Below are 13,549 nucleotides of genomic sequence, written 5' to 3'. Positions count from 1 at the left end.
GAAACCTTTCAAAGTAGGCCATTCATTGAAGGTGCGCCTTGCATTCCAATGCGCATAATAGAGCGGCAAATACGGTAATTGCCTTCCCATTCATTGCAATATGAAACATTATTTAACTGTGTTAAAATACGGCATTCATTAAAAACGCGCCTTGCATTCCGATGCGCATTATAGTGCGGAAAATACGGTAATTCCCTTCCCATTCATTGCACTATGAAACATTCTTCTTATCCGTGACAAAAATTAGAAACCATGTTCTACTGTATACAGCTTTTGAAATTAATATATGTAGTTTTGATCAGGAACACCAAACAAACATAAATAAAGTTGTCTCTACAGTATGCGAGGCATTGAGCATGTTTCTAACAACAACAGTACCATGCAATTTAGATGGCCATCAAACTGTAAAGGTTTTTTTTTCCCACAATGCAGCATTTATGCATCGCATCAGTGCAACTACTGTGTAACACATGATGCGATGTGATGACGAACTCAACAAACACTGTAACAAGGCAGTACACAAAAAGCAACAATAGAGATCAATGGGGTTCTTTCTTCTTGGCATGTGGTTGACTATTACAAGACAGGCTTTGTTTGAAAAGTGCCTTTTGTGTTTTGTTCAAATGACATTCCCATTGTCACATTAATTCCACTGTTTTCCGGTGACCAATCATTGGACTGCAGTGTCTAGCGCTATCCATCCATCCATTAGGGTTTAGGCTCATCGGTATCATAATGAGCAAAAGTAAGCACTTCAGTTTGCAAAAGGATTGACATGTCATGCATTTTTTGGAATAATACTCTTATAAAAACAAGCAATGAACTTCAGTTTTTCATGCGTTGCTTAATCATCACATTTATTTGTGTTGTGAGTATAAATTTGAGGTTAGGGCTGGGCGATATGGCCTTCAGTACGTATCATGATAAATTGAGCAGATTTACCTCGATAATGATAAATGACGATAAATTCGCCCAAGCGGACTGTTATAAAATTTGAATCAATGCATGGAATACAAATTAACCGTTTTTCGTTACATTTATTTACCAGCTTTCAATTTAACAATTGCACATGTAGTCTAAACATTAAGTATTAAAAAAAATCTTGTAAACAATAAGAATTCTTGTGTGAACATTTACAACAGCTTGTATGACTTGAAAAATGTACAACATTATAAAAATCAATGACGACTGTGCAAACATGTCATTCTAACACAAATGACTTGCAGCTTTGACAGTACACTTCAGACAACTTATTGGTAATGGCTGCTGTGACATAATTATTCAACACAAGTGTTTACGTCAAGGTCTCAGGTTTTTTTTTCCAGAACATTTTTTAATACATGCACCCCCTACATGCACTCCCTGGGAGGGATGGCAGCGAGTTCATTCGCTGCCACCCTCCCAGTTCAAATGGATTGGACGTCTACAAGTGATAAACCCATTCCAATTCACAGCAGAAGCTTGTTTTTCTGTTTATTAGTTTTTGTAGAATATCCTAGAATGATTTCCTGACCAATGTATCGAAAATCGTTGTATCGCTATATCGTCAGATCATCGTTATCGTGAGCCAGTGTTGTTTTTGGCAGCCATTTTTAATTTTCGTCTTAGTTTTCATCTTTTGGATGATAATACTTATTAGTCTTAGTCATATTTTAGTTATTTCAAAATGTGTTTGTCTTCGTCTAGTGTTTGTTGACGAAAACTCTGACTAATTTCGTTTAGTTTTAGTTGACGTTAACTCAATATTTTCGTCTGTAAAATTCAAAAGTTTCAATCCAAAAATAAGTAAGAAAAGGTTTCCAAGAACATTGACGGACGAGCACATATTGTAGCATCTACAAATCTATCTTGTGATAATACACACTCAGCAGGAAAACAGTAGGCTACATTATTTACAGTTAGTTATACCCGCCTGGACGCCACGAACTGTATATCAAAAAGTTGTCCGAGAGTTTAGGAGGATGCTCGCCGTTAGCAATATCCTAATGCTAACGTGAACGTGAATGCTATGCTAATGCTACGAGTTACATTTAGCACTCAGCACAGACCTTACTAGGCTAAAACAACATTGCATATTCTCTGTTGCTGAGATAAGAAGACAAATCTTACAGTGTATGTCTCAAAACAAGTAATGGGGAGACTGGAGAGGTCACGAGACTAGTGGGTGAGTTGAAGGGTCCCATTACGTCACATGAGTGACACAACCAGGCAGGCTAACGACTAGAGGTGGGAATCTTTGGGCACCTAACGATTCGATTACGATTCAGAGACTCCGATTTGATTATAAATTGATTATTGATGCCCCCTCCCCCCATTTTTTTTTTTTTTTTTAATGTTTTGTATATTTTTTCCAAAATTGTTCATAAATCCCCTCAGGCTAAATAAACCAAACTATTATTTTAGTATCAAGTTACTGGTTAAAAACAGTAAATAAAATACTCAAGTCCCCATTCTGTATCAACAGCTTTAAACTACATTCAATTAATTTAATGTTGTGAATCAACCGTTAAAGATTTTGCCAATTTAGGGGTATTTTCGATAAAAAGTAATTAGGTTCTCTACAACAGAGCCTTCTCGAGAAGTCTACTGCTTTAAGATGGCACCTGTTTACTAGCGCGGGAAAGTCTGTCATTTTAGATCTAGTCTAGATATATGTGATATCTTGCCCGGCACGCCCAGACTGTTCTCCCTGTATTTTTCAAACACTGAGAGAAAAGTCTGGGACCCAGCCCATTAACGGCCTCTCGAGCAGGTACAAAATCAATCGACAAATCAGATTCGTTTATTTGCGTGACGTGTTCTTAACGAGCTTAACGTCACTCTTGCGCGTCAGAAGTCGTCTCCACAACAACACAGATGGTGAACAGGAGAGCCGAGAATATGTTCCAATCCACGGTAATATCAGTTTTAAATTACCAAAAACACATCGACACGAGTCATTGACAACAGTCTGTCTTGCGCTAGCCATGTTGAATAAACTCCGCTCTCCTCGTATGTTTCCTTTCGCGCGCAAGTCCCTCGTCCTGCCCTCGTCGTTTTACTAACGTCACGTTTGCCCGTCGCTGATTGGTCCACTCCGCTGTCTGTTTGCTGTGGCTTGCTCCGCCCTGGATGTTGTATCCGTTGAATGGTGGCCAGACTCAATAGCTGGAACAGCGGTGAGTCTGGTGTACCAGGCAATGTGATATCTACCATAGCCGTATGTTGCCGTATGTTTGTAGCAACTAGCAACTGGGCGCTGTTTGTAGCGGCTGATGGCCGCAGTCAGGTATTATTGTTTTTTTTTACCTAGCGGCATTAGCTGCACATGATATTTACTCTTGGTCCGTTCCTCATTATGTCCCGAAGACCGCGCTGACTGCGTTTTATTTCCGCTTTACCTGGTATAATTCAATAATCGGAATTTGGATGTTTGTGAATCGTTCTCGAATCTTCCACGGCGGAATCGCGAATAATCTAAGAATCTGAAATTTTGCACGCCTCTACTAACGACACATAAAATGTCACACATTGTGAACATGCGACGAAAACTATGGCACATTTTCGTCTCGTTCTCGTCTCGTCTGCCATTATTTTTGTTAAGTTTTAGTCTTCCAAGATATGTTTTTAGCTCGTTATCATCTCGTCATCGTCATGAAAAAATTGTTCGTCGATGAGATATTTCATTATAGTCATCGTTGATGAAAACAACACATGTGAGCTTTGTATCACAAATCGTATCGTACCGTGAGGAACAACTCCTATTGGGGAGTTCTACTTTTCCTGGCAGGGTTTGCTCCCCATCACTCTCACATACAGAAGAGGTTTACTTTATGTAGAGGATTTAGTTCATGGAATTGTAATTAAACATTTGAAAGTTCTTCTCTGTCGCTCTTTTAGCCTTTGCCTGGAGCACTTACAGTCACTTACAACGTACATGAACATCTAGATTTGTCGCACAGGCATTCTGTGCACGCGAATGTGTGTGCGTGTTTTAGGAGTGAGGAATCAGTCTTCGAAAAGCTTCTTAGGCTGCAATGACTAAAACAATGCCCTCTATAAGCCACTTCAGCAGGATTACAATGAATCACTTGGATAAGTTGCACCGGGCTTCTCTTCATTCCATTGAGTGGAAGTCTGCCATCTAGACAGGGTGAGTCTGTGACCTTTGAACTTTGTTTCTTAGCAACCACTCAACATCCACTGGCATCTGTCCTACTTCCAAGCTCTTTGTGAGAGCAGGAAACCCGATTGAGTGCATACTAGTTCGATTAAAATGTGCACTTACACGGTATTGCGAATATGAGAAGACCCTCTTATAGCTGAAATTGCAATTTGCCACCCGCAGGAGCGCAAGATGGCAAATTGCACTTCCCCACTTCATTAATTTGTGTGAGGGATGTGTGACTTTCAACTATGTAGGCATGAGAACAGGAATGGCGGATCATTCACAGCAAAGCTAGTTTTAATCATGAATATATATGTTTATTAAGTTCAGTTAGAGTTTGATGTGTTTTTGACAGGTTGCTTTGGTTTTTTTTTCACTTGATGATTGGGTAGTTTGTTAGCAGACTAACAAAATATGATAAAGCCTCGAGTGGAAAAAGTGATTTACGAGATTTACTTTTTGCTTGCAGGAATGTGGTAGTCACCATATTATACAGCAGATGAAATCATGGGGGAAAAAAAAAAAACTTGCCTTTGGTGGAGGTCTAAGAGTTACCATCACATCTAATGCCTTATAAATACCTGACCTATTTAAATGTTGGTCAGAGGTAACTCGATTCCATTCAACTGTACGCGTGAATAAAGGCTTGTATTTAATTTGAGGGCAGCGCGCATTACGGTAAGTGCACATTAACTTATCAGCATTGAATGCATGAATACAAAATTAGCCCAGATTAAATACGACTCCTGACATGTACATTGCTCGTAGCTGCGTCTTGGAATGGTCATGCAAATTGCACAATTAAACCTTCTGATCATTAGGTCGGTTGAATTAATTGAACTGAAGAATTCGATCAATGATGTTGTCCTGTCTAGTGTTTCAGGGCAGAAGGAAAGCGAAAGTACCTTTGTATTCAGTCTGTCTTAAAATCAGATGGGATAGGCACCACCTCTTCACATCCAGAAACCTGATAAGCATTACAGTGCAATCCCAGTTCCTAAACTTAGTTTCCCAGCAACTCGCAAACCAGAGCAATTTTTCCCATTAAAATGAATAGCAATAGAATTCAAGCTTCACTGCCAAGTTATGTTAATTATACCTTGCTTTATGGGTTTGGATAGAAATAAACTCTTTATTGCTTCTTTGTTCTTTAGAATAGTACAGAGCAAACGTAGAGCTTCCCGCCAAGCTGCCGAGCCCCCCGTCGGTCTTTTTCCTCAAACCAAATCTCATGATGGGATCAGAAACACAAACACCATTTTGATGTAAGCCTGTCGAAATATGCAATAATTCCATTTATCGCACGATAAATAAAAATGAAGGCGGTAATTTTTCCGCTGCGATTTATCGCCTCGCGTGCACGTGCACGTGCTCCAGACGTGCTGTTAAAAGTTCGGCTTCCTTGTTACCAACTACGCAAAATGCGTCTTCGTTCCGGGTCCGGCAAAAAAATAGCACTGGAGCCAATCCGTTCCCATTATATCCTATTGTTCAATGTATACCGGCCGCGTTAGTGCTTCGGATTGACTGCGGACCATCTCCGCGTGGGTTTCTATTTTCTATCCCGATTTTCTATTTTTGCTGGAGACACAGCCATCAAAATGGGCGGATCCAGGCCTGGAGTCAAAAGCCCAGTGTCTTATTAACGGTTTAAACACCAGCGAACATGGACGAAGAACGATTTATGATGCAGTACATTATTATTATAAGGACAGCATTAAAAAGGAAGCTGCAAGGTGTCCTATTAATTGTGTTTTTCTGGCAATGATATCAAACACACGACGTGCTGACAACTTTGTTTTTATTAACACACGGCGCTAACAACACTTCCTCAACCTGTGGCTCTCGTTAGACCGTCTCTTTCTCACTCCCGCATCAATTGAACAAAACAACATCAACATTGCGTGCGCTTCATGGTGCCTCGGAAAACATCCAATCAGAACATTACACATGCAACGCCATAGCAGAAGCTTTGAGGGGAAAAAATTTCATTTGCCTAAATGCTTAAGTTATTAAGTGCAATTTTTTTTTTTCTTGAAGAAGACATTTTATTTATTCTGTGTTTCTGTGCGGTATCAATATTGTTGTCTTTTACTTAAAAGAAGCATAGTCTATTTTTTTTGGTTGTGATTTCTTAAAAAGTATTCTTGAATTTAAGAGTAAACATTTATCGCGTTTAAATGGGTGTACTTGATCTATTAATATATATTGTATATTGCTGGCGCAATAATATCGCATATCGCAATAACTTATGAGATAAATTATCGCACACTAAAATTTGTTATCGCGACAGGCCTATTCTGATGTTTATCTTTCACAGCATTTCCTTTATTTTTTTTGAACAATTGTATGATTATGCTTTCCAATATCACTCTCGCATGCAAATATTAAAGAAATATGGGAACTGAGCTAATCAGCAATATATTTTGTAGGGATGTACCTAATTCAATCACCAGGATACAAAGCCCAAAAAAATAATATCATCTAGATGTGTATCTCTTATACGACGCAACATCACAACACAGCTAGAAACAGCAGAAGTAAAAACTTCCAATAGGTGAACATTTTGGTAACTGTCGCGGGAAGTTAATTGTAAGATGAGTGATGACTAGGGTTAGGCATTGAGCATCGATGGGACCCAGTTCTAACACTCCGGTCCTCCCGGACCTTTTTGAATTTTTAAAATTTAAATTTCGATTCCATGTTTCCATGTTTGGGATACAAAGTATCACAATATATCACTATTTTGATATTTTGTCACACCCCTAATTGAAATGAAGATGGAAATGATAGAAAAATATGAGGTTGGTGTGCGCATCCGTGAACTGGCTCGACAATACGGGCGTAGAATTTCTACTCTCGATGGTGCTCTTCCGACGTCAGATCGCCGGTCTTTATAAGGTGAAATTTTTTATTGTGGTAACATCGCCAAAGAAATCGCCAGCTTCGTCAGGTTTCTAATCATTATTCCATCAACTTGTGCAACACAACATGCCTACTGTCCGCCGCAGCTGAACAAGAAAAGTGAAAGTAAAAAATCCTATCTCACTCTGTCAAATCAGCCACGCAATGCATTCAGGTACAACACGCAAAACACAGTCGCCACATTAGAACCTGATTTGTTCCCTTATTACCGGTATTAATATTATTATTCATAATATATTTACTTTGCTCTGTGTAATCACTATTTGCAATAGTACCTGCAATATTTATTAAGGATTTCGTGTAGATTTTCGTGCTGTGGAATTAATGGAATTATAATGTATTGTTATGGGAAAATCCTGCTCGACATACGACCATTTCGATTTTCGAACAAGGTCCTGGAACGAATTAACTTCGTACGTAGAGGTACCATTTTTTTGTCATCAGGATATTCCTATTTTTTATTATCTTCGTGGTCTGGAAATCTGAAGAAACTACCGTATTGGCCCGAATATAAGACGGCCCTGATTATAAGACGACCCCCTCTTTTTCAAGACTCAAGTTTGGAAAAAAGACTTTTTGAACACCAAATTAATTTTTATACAGACAATTACAGTACATCTGAAACTAATTATTATAACAACATATTTGAGAGAAAAAGCATGTTATTTTGCCTCATTCAAATCTTAATATCTGAACATTTAAATATGTAAACTAAAGTGCAATCACATTCGTAAATGAATGGCTTCTGGTTTTTGAAATGTAAATAAACCAATCTTATTGTGATAAAACAACAAAACTGCAATAACTGCATTAAACATCAAAGTGAAGTCTGACTGTAGTCTTGAAACAAATCTGAATAAGGAAAAACATTGCAATAAAATTATGCAAACTGGTTAAACTTGAGAGTAGCTGAGATCTATCATGACAGAACATCGCTTCAATGATATCTGGCGCCATCTAGCGCCGTGAATGGGTATAATGTCGAGACCACGAATATAAGACGAACTTCACTTTTTCAGTCTTAGTTCAATGCAAAAAACACAGTCTTATATTCGGGCTGATACGGTAATTGTCTGACACGCTCACCTTTCCTGGTTTCCCAAATCAATCAGGAGTGTTTCAGCATATTTTTGCCTCTCGCTGACCTCAGTGTTGGCCAGTTTCTTCACCTCACTGCGAACAAAGTACCAAAACTCCTTGACACCATTGTCCACTCTCCGGCGCAGCTCTTCCTGAGTGGGCCCAGGGCCTGCATGGTGGGTTAAAAGGGAAAAAATAGCTGAAAACAAACCACAACAAGATGACACTTCAAATAAGTGACATATAAATGACTTCAAAGTATTTACAAGGGAATGGAGTTGAAGTAAATTGGAAGAGGATGCCAAAGGGTTTTTTAGGAATGTTTGTGCGTTACATGAGCATAAGCAGGCTAATAGCACAAAGGAGGCTTTAGAAAAGCACCATTAAAGTTTTCATTTTGTGTCCCTAGGTGCTGCTTTGACCTCATTAAGAAGCCCTTGATCGCTGTGTTTTGTGCCTTATAGCTTTGTCTCTCTCAGATTCTCTCCATACGCTTTTGCATACACACCTCATACAACAGGAAGGAACTGTACACCCCACCCCAGCCAAACAATGTGGGGTAACCCACATGAATAACACAGCTGGCTGCTCTGGTTTCTGCGCAGAGAAACAAAAAATGAAGGCAAAGGGAAAGACAGCCTGGAGCGGGATGAGACAGAAAATCTGTCTCTTCGCTTTCTTTTTTTTTTGACTTGCTATCTGCCATTCTCTTTTCTCTCTTTTCTTCCCTTGGTGAAAAAAGCTAGAGGGTATTTTTAGCGTCGTCTTCCCCTGCGGCAAGATGGAAAGGCTGACCCTGTGCTGCCCTTCACGCTCACATGTCCCTCTTTATTTTCCCTTTGTCTGTCTCCTCTCTTCCCTTTCACTCGAATAGTGCCACTGGGGCATTTGTGGCGCTTCAGCTTTATTCACACCTTCCCCACTCACCTGACAGCTTTCCTGCACTTTCTGACCACTGCTTACAGAGGTAAATACACATAACCTTCCCTGTTCCACGCTGGTTTAATATTTGACAACACTCACTTTCCAAAAACCACCTGACTGTGTTTGCTTTATATACAGGTGCAAATACCGTATTGGCCCGAATATAAGACTGCCCTGATAATAAGACGACCCCCTCTTTTTCAAGACTGAAGTTTGAAAAAAGACTTTTTGAACACCAAATTAATTCTCAGACAGAAAATAATTACAGTACATCTGAAACAAATGATTTTAACAATATATTTGAGAGAAAAAGCATGCTATTTTGCCTCAATTCAAATCTTAATATCTGAACATTTAAATATGTAAACTAAAGTCCAATCACATTCGTAAATGAATGGCTTCTGGTTTTTGAAATGTAAATAAACCAATCTATAGTGAAAAAACAACAAAATTGCAATAACTGTATTAACCATCAAAGTGAAGTCTATCTGTAACTGTAGTAGGGCTGTCCAAAACGACTAATTTTCTCCCGATTAGTCAGCCAACTATTTTTACGATTAGTCTACTAATCTAATATTTTTTTTTTAATAATTTTTTTTTTTTTTACTAATTTAGCAATGAAATTTTTGTTGACGCTTATCAATTCACAAAAACATATTGGAACACCTAAATTATTCATTAAAGTACAAATAAACACGTAAATAACAATTATAAATCACAAATAAACAATTAGTTCAAATCCTGATAGAATTAACTAGTGCAAAAGAATGGAATGTAAAGAGATTCAGAACACTGACTTCGCCTTTCCAACATGATTCAAAACAATTCTTAAAAAAACACCTAGCATTAATATTATAGTATAGTACTGTATATAATAGTTTTATAATAATTATAATAATTATTAATTGCCAATCAGATTTTTCATAAAGGGTGTCATTTAAAAGGTGTTCTTAGTGTAGAATCTGAATTCTGAAGTATGTGGGATTAACTCCAGAAATCGCTATTTATATGACGAACATGACATGCTTTTATTTTGAAATGTTCACCGGAAGTACGTTCGCTAAACCGCTAACTTCAGCTTTACACTCCGCAAAAAAACCACTTTTTGTAATTGCATGTCTTGTCAGTAAGAGATTTTTTTGTCATTTTTTTCGTTTGCAAATGCTGTTAACCAGCGATTTTTCATGTTTGAGGTGTTACCTTTTAACCTTTTAAATTTTTAAAGTTTGCTTTCACGAGATGACTGCCAATGTTTTGTAGCAGGCTAAAGTACCGGTAGGTTGCCTTTTTTCCCCCCTTCACCTCAGTGTAGCAGTGCTAACGTTACAGTGTTTAATATAGATGTGTTTTCTTATTTTGAATGTCTGAACTTTAATTCTACAGCGTGTTGATAAGAGAAAGGAACTGGAGTCTCATATGCCACCAGCACGCATGCAGCGATAAAAGGCAGCCGTGAAAATTACCGCCCTAATTTTTATTTGCCGTGCGATAAATGGACTCATTGCATATCGCGACAGGCTTAGCAACATCAATAAAACATGTTGTTAGTCAGTTAGATGGCCTTCAACCTGGGTGACGGCGCTTGAGGTGTTTCTTCACGGTCGACGTGCAACCAACCTTGGCATTGAAGAGACAGGACACAAGAGTGTACCCTCCTTTGTTTCTTTGAAATAAGTCAATGTTTTGGACACTCTGGTGCGCTTTTTTGGCTTTGTGCCGCTTTCCCCGCTTGCATACAGAGCGTCCGACCATCTGAACTTTCCACGCATATATTTTTTCAACCCTTCATTAACCGTTGACGGGATGTTGTGCTCGTCGACAGATTTACGTCATCGATGATGTCGACTATGTCGACTAGTCTGGACAGCTCTAAACTGTAGTCTTGAAACAAATCAGAGTAAGGAAAAACATTGCAATAAAAAATTGCAAACTGGTTAAACTTGAGAGAAGCTGAGATCTGTCATGACAGAACATCGCTTCAATGATATCTGGCGCCATCTAGCGTCGTGAATGGGGAAAGTAGCTGAGATCTGTCATAACAGAACATCGCTTCAAAGATATCTGGCGTCATCTAGCGTCGTGAATGGGTATAATGTCTACACCGCGAATATAAGACGACCCCCTCTTTTTCAATCTTACTTCAATGCAAAAAAACCCACTGTCTTTTATCTGGGCCAATACGGTACGTACTTCAGTTAAAAAAAAAAGTGAATTTCAGAAAGTATTCTATTGATTGACAATATGCAAAGTGTAAACAATCCTGTTTGCCCCTATGGTCATATAATTAAAAGCAATAACTAACGTGAATGGTACACTTTTATTGGCTGCCTGATTCCGGACATATATATAATTCCAGCAAAACCTAGTGGGAAAAGAATAATGAGAACGAGAACCATCTTTACTGAGCAAGCATGTTAGAAGCGTATAAAGAATTTTAAAATTTTGCTTAGTTATGGCGAAGGATCTGCAAAGGATAAGCACTCGAGTTTTACATTATTTATGTTGTCACTGTTGTTTTAGTTTTATTGCACAGTTTAAAATATCATTATGCATTTTAGCAACATCTGTAGTTTAGACAGGTTTCATAATGTTAAAAATTAGTACTTTTTAAAACAAGAATTGTAAAGCTGCAATAACTAATTGATTAATAAATTAATTGACGATGAATTTAATAGTCGATTTTTGCCTGTAGCTATCAGCAGTCCCAACTGGGTCCTTGTTTGTGTGTAATGTGAGGCTGCGCTTGCGCCAGTCATGCGAGCAAGAGAGAGTTCTTGGCTACACTCAGGTTGGGTTGCTGAATCAACAATAATTCGAAGTGTAGGGAGGTTTTGATTGTCCTTTGTGTTGTTAGATCCAGTGTGCTTCCGTCAGAGGAGAGTAAATTAAGCCAATTGTGTTGTCTGTATTCTTTGTTGATGAGACGTTATTACTTAGCACGGCGTGCTACGCTAGTTAGCGATTATTAAGTGTCCGTTTGTATTGTTTTTTGAAGAAGCATATTAACACTTGAGTCATTGTTAGATAGTAAATTTGTCTCATTTCTTTTTATAACGAAACCACACACATAAACTCATTCATATACGGTGACAGACTTTCTTTCAACAAAAACTCAACTTCAAACTATAAATTGTCATACAAGAAATTGGATTTGGATTGTATTCAACACTGTATTCAACTGTTTGATAAAGAAAACTGATTTATTACAGTCTGTAACAGTTTGTTTTAAGATAATAAGTCATTGACACAATTTATATCAACGCTTTGCCCAAAAGAACAAAAAATGTCAACCAGCCGCAGTTTTTTTTTTTTTTTTTTTTTTTTAATTTGAATAAACACGACTTTTGTCTGATTCTTGCACTGAGAAATTCTTTTTATGTTTTATACTCACAGCCTTGATGAAAAAGTTTTATATACTTAAAAGAGTATAGTTGGACAGTTTAGTCGGGAAGCTGTAATAAAATATTTTTGAAGGAAATACTCATCCATTTGTTATTCATTGTTACTCACAACTTCAAGTTAAATTTTGAAGGTAACTTACAAAAAAGTGACACTTATCAAATTATTCGATTAATTGTGCAATTAATCGTCCCATTAATTGAATGTAAAAATAACGCTTAGTTGCAGCCCTAAAGCATTGTTGAATGTGTGTATTTTTTTTAACAGTTACAATGACACAGCCATGAAAGAGACTTACAGCAATTAACTCATGTAGAGGTTGATGACTACAGTATGCATGTACTGTATTTGTATTAAATATAGATTACATACAGTGCATACATGCATAATGTGTACTTTTATGATGTAGAACACTAAGGCTACGTTCATACTGCAGGTCTTAATGCACAAATCCGATTTTTTTCGTGTTTTTCCAACTCGAGTGAGGCATTAACTTGACGGTCTGAATGGGATAAGTCGCATAGAAGTGGACCATTTCAAATCCGATCTGGGTCACTATCGTATGTGGTTTAAATCTGATCTGTGCCACATTTTTCCAGAATGTCGCGGCGGTCTGAACTGGCAAGTCTCCGAAATCGGAATTCATGTAGCAATTACAGGTATGTCATCAAAGAGCGAGACAGACGGCGCGCTACGGTAGAGGTGCAGCTGTCCGTAGCGCCTAGCTTGCCTTGAACAAGGCTTTTGGGGAAGGGTCGGGCTTAGCAACAGTCATAAAAATATAAAAATGGGTTGAGGATAAGCATGAGAATGATCGGTTTTCTCTCTGCTCTATAAGAGCAATATTTCAAGAATGCTTACACGGCCGAGAGTCATGGCAAACTGCCCGTATGTGTGTGTGACATGCACGGACAGTGCGTGCATGCTATCGATCCACAGAAACTTTGAATATAAGCCTAAACGGGGATTATTTATGTCTGTTATTTTTATCCTCTTTTTGGAAATCAAAATATGATCGTCCTGGAATGACGGATGACAGCCAGCAGGTGTAATCATTTGTTGTGATGCTTCTGC

The 13,549-nt window shown here is 38.2% G+C and overlaps 1 protein-coding gene across 1 annotated transcript in view; it reads right to left on the bottom strand.

The window, feature by feature from the left end:
- fut8b (fucosyltransferase 8b (alpha (1,6) fucosyltransferase)) overlaps positions 1–13,549 on the bottom strand; it is a 232,348-nt gene that overhangs the window by 86,072 nt on the left and 132,727 nt on the right. The window contains exon 4 of the mRNA XM_057822895.1: positions 8,159–8,321. Within this exon, the coding sequence (XP_057678878.1) occupies positions 8,159–8,321 (163 nt within the window). The remainder of the gene's footprint in view (positions 1–8,158; positions 8,322–13,549) is intronic.

Source organism: Corythoichthys intestinalis, chromosome 19, assembly GCF_030265065.1.
Source record: "Corythoichthys intestinalis isolate RoL2023-P3 chromosome 19, ASM3026506v1, whole genome shotgun sequence".
Classification (NCBI taxonomy): Eukaryota; Metazoa; Chordata; class Actinopteri; order Syngnathiformes; family Syngnathidae; genus Corythoichthys; species Corythoichthys intestinalis.
The sequence above is the reverse complement of the archived record's forward strand: the minus strand, read 5'-3'. Positions and strand labels throughout refer to the sequence as shown.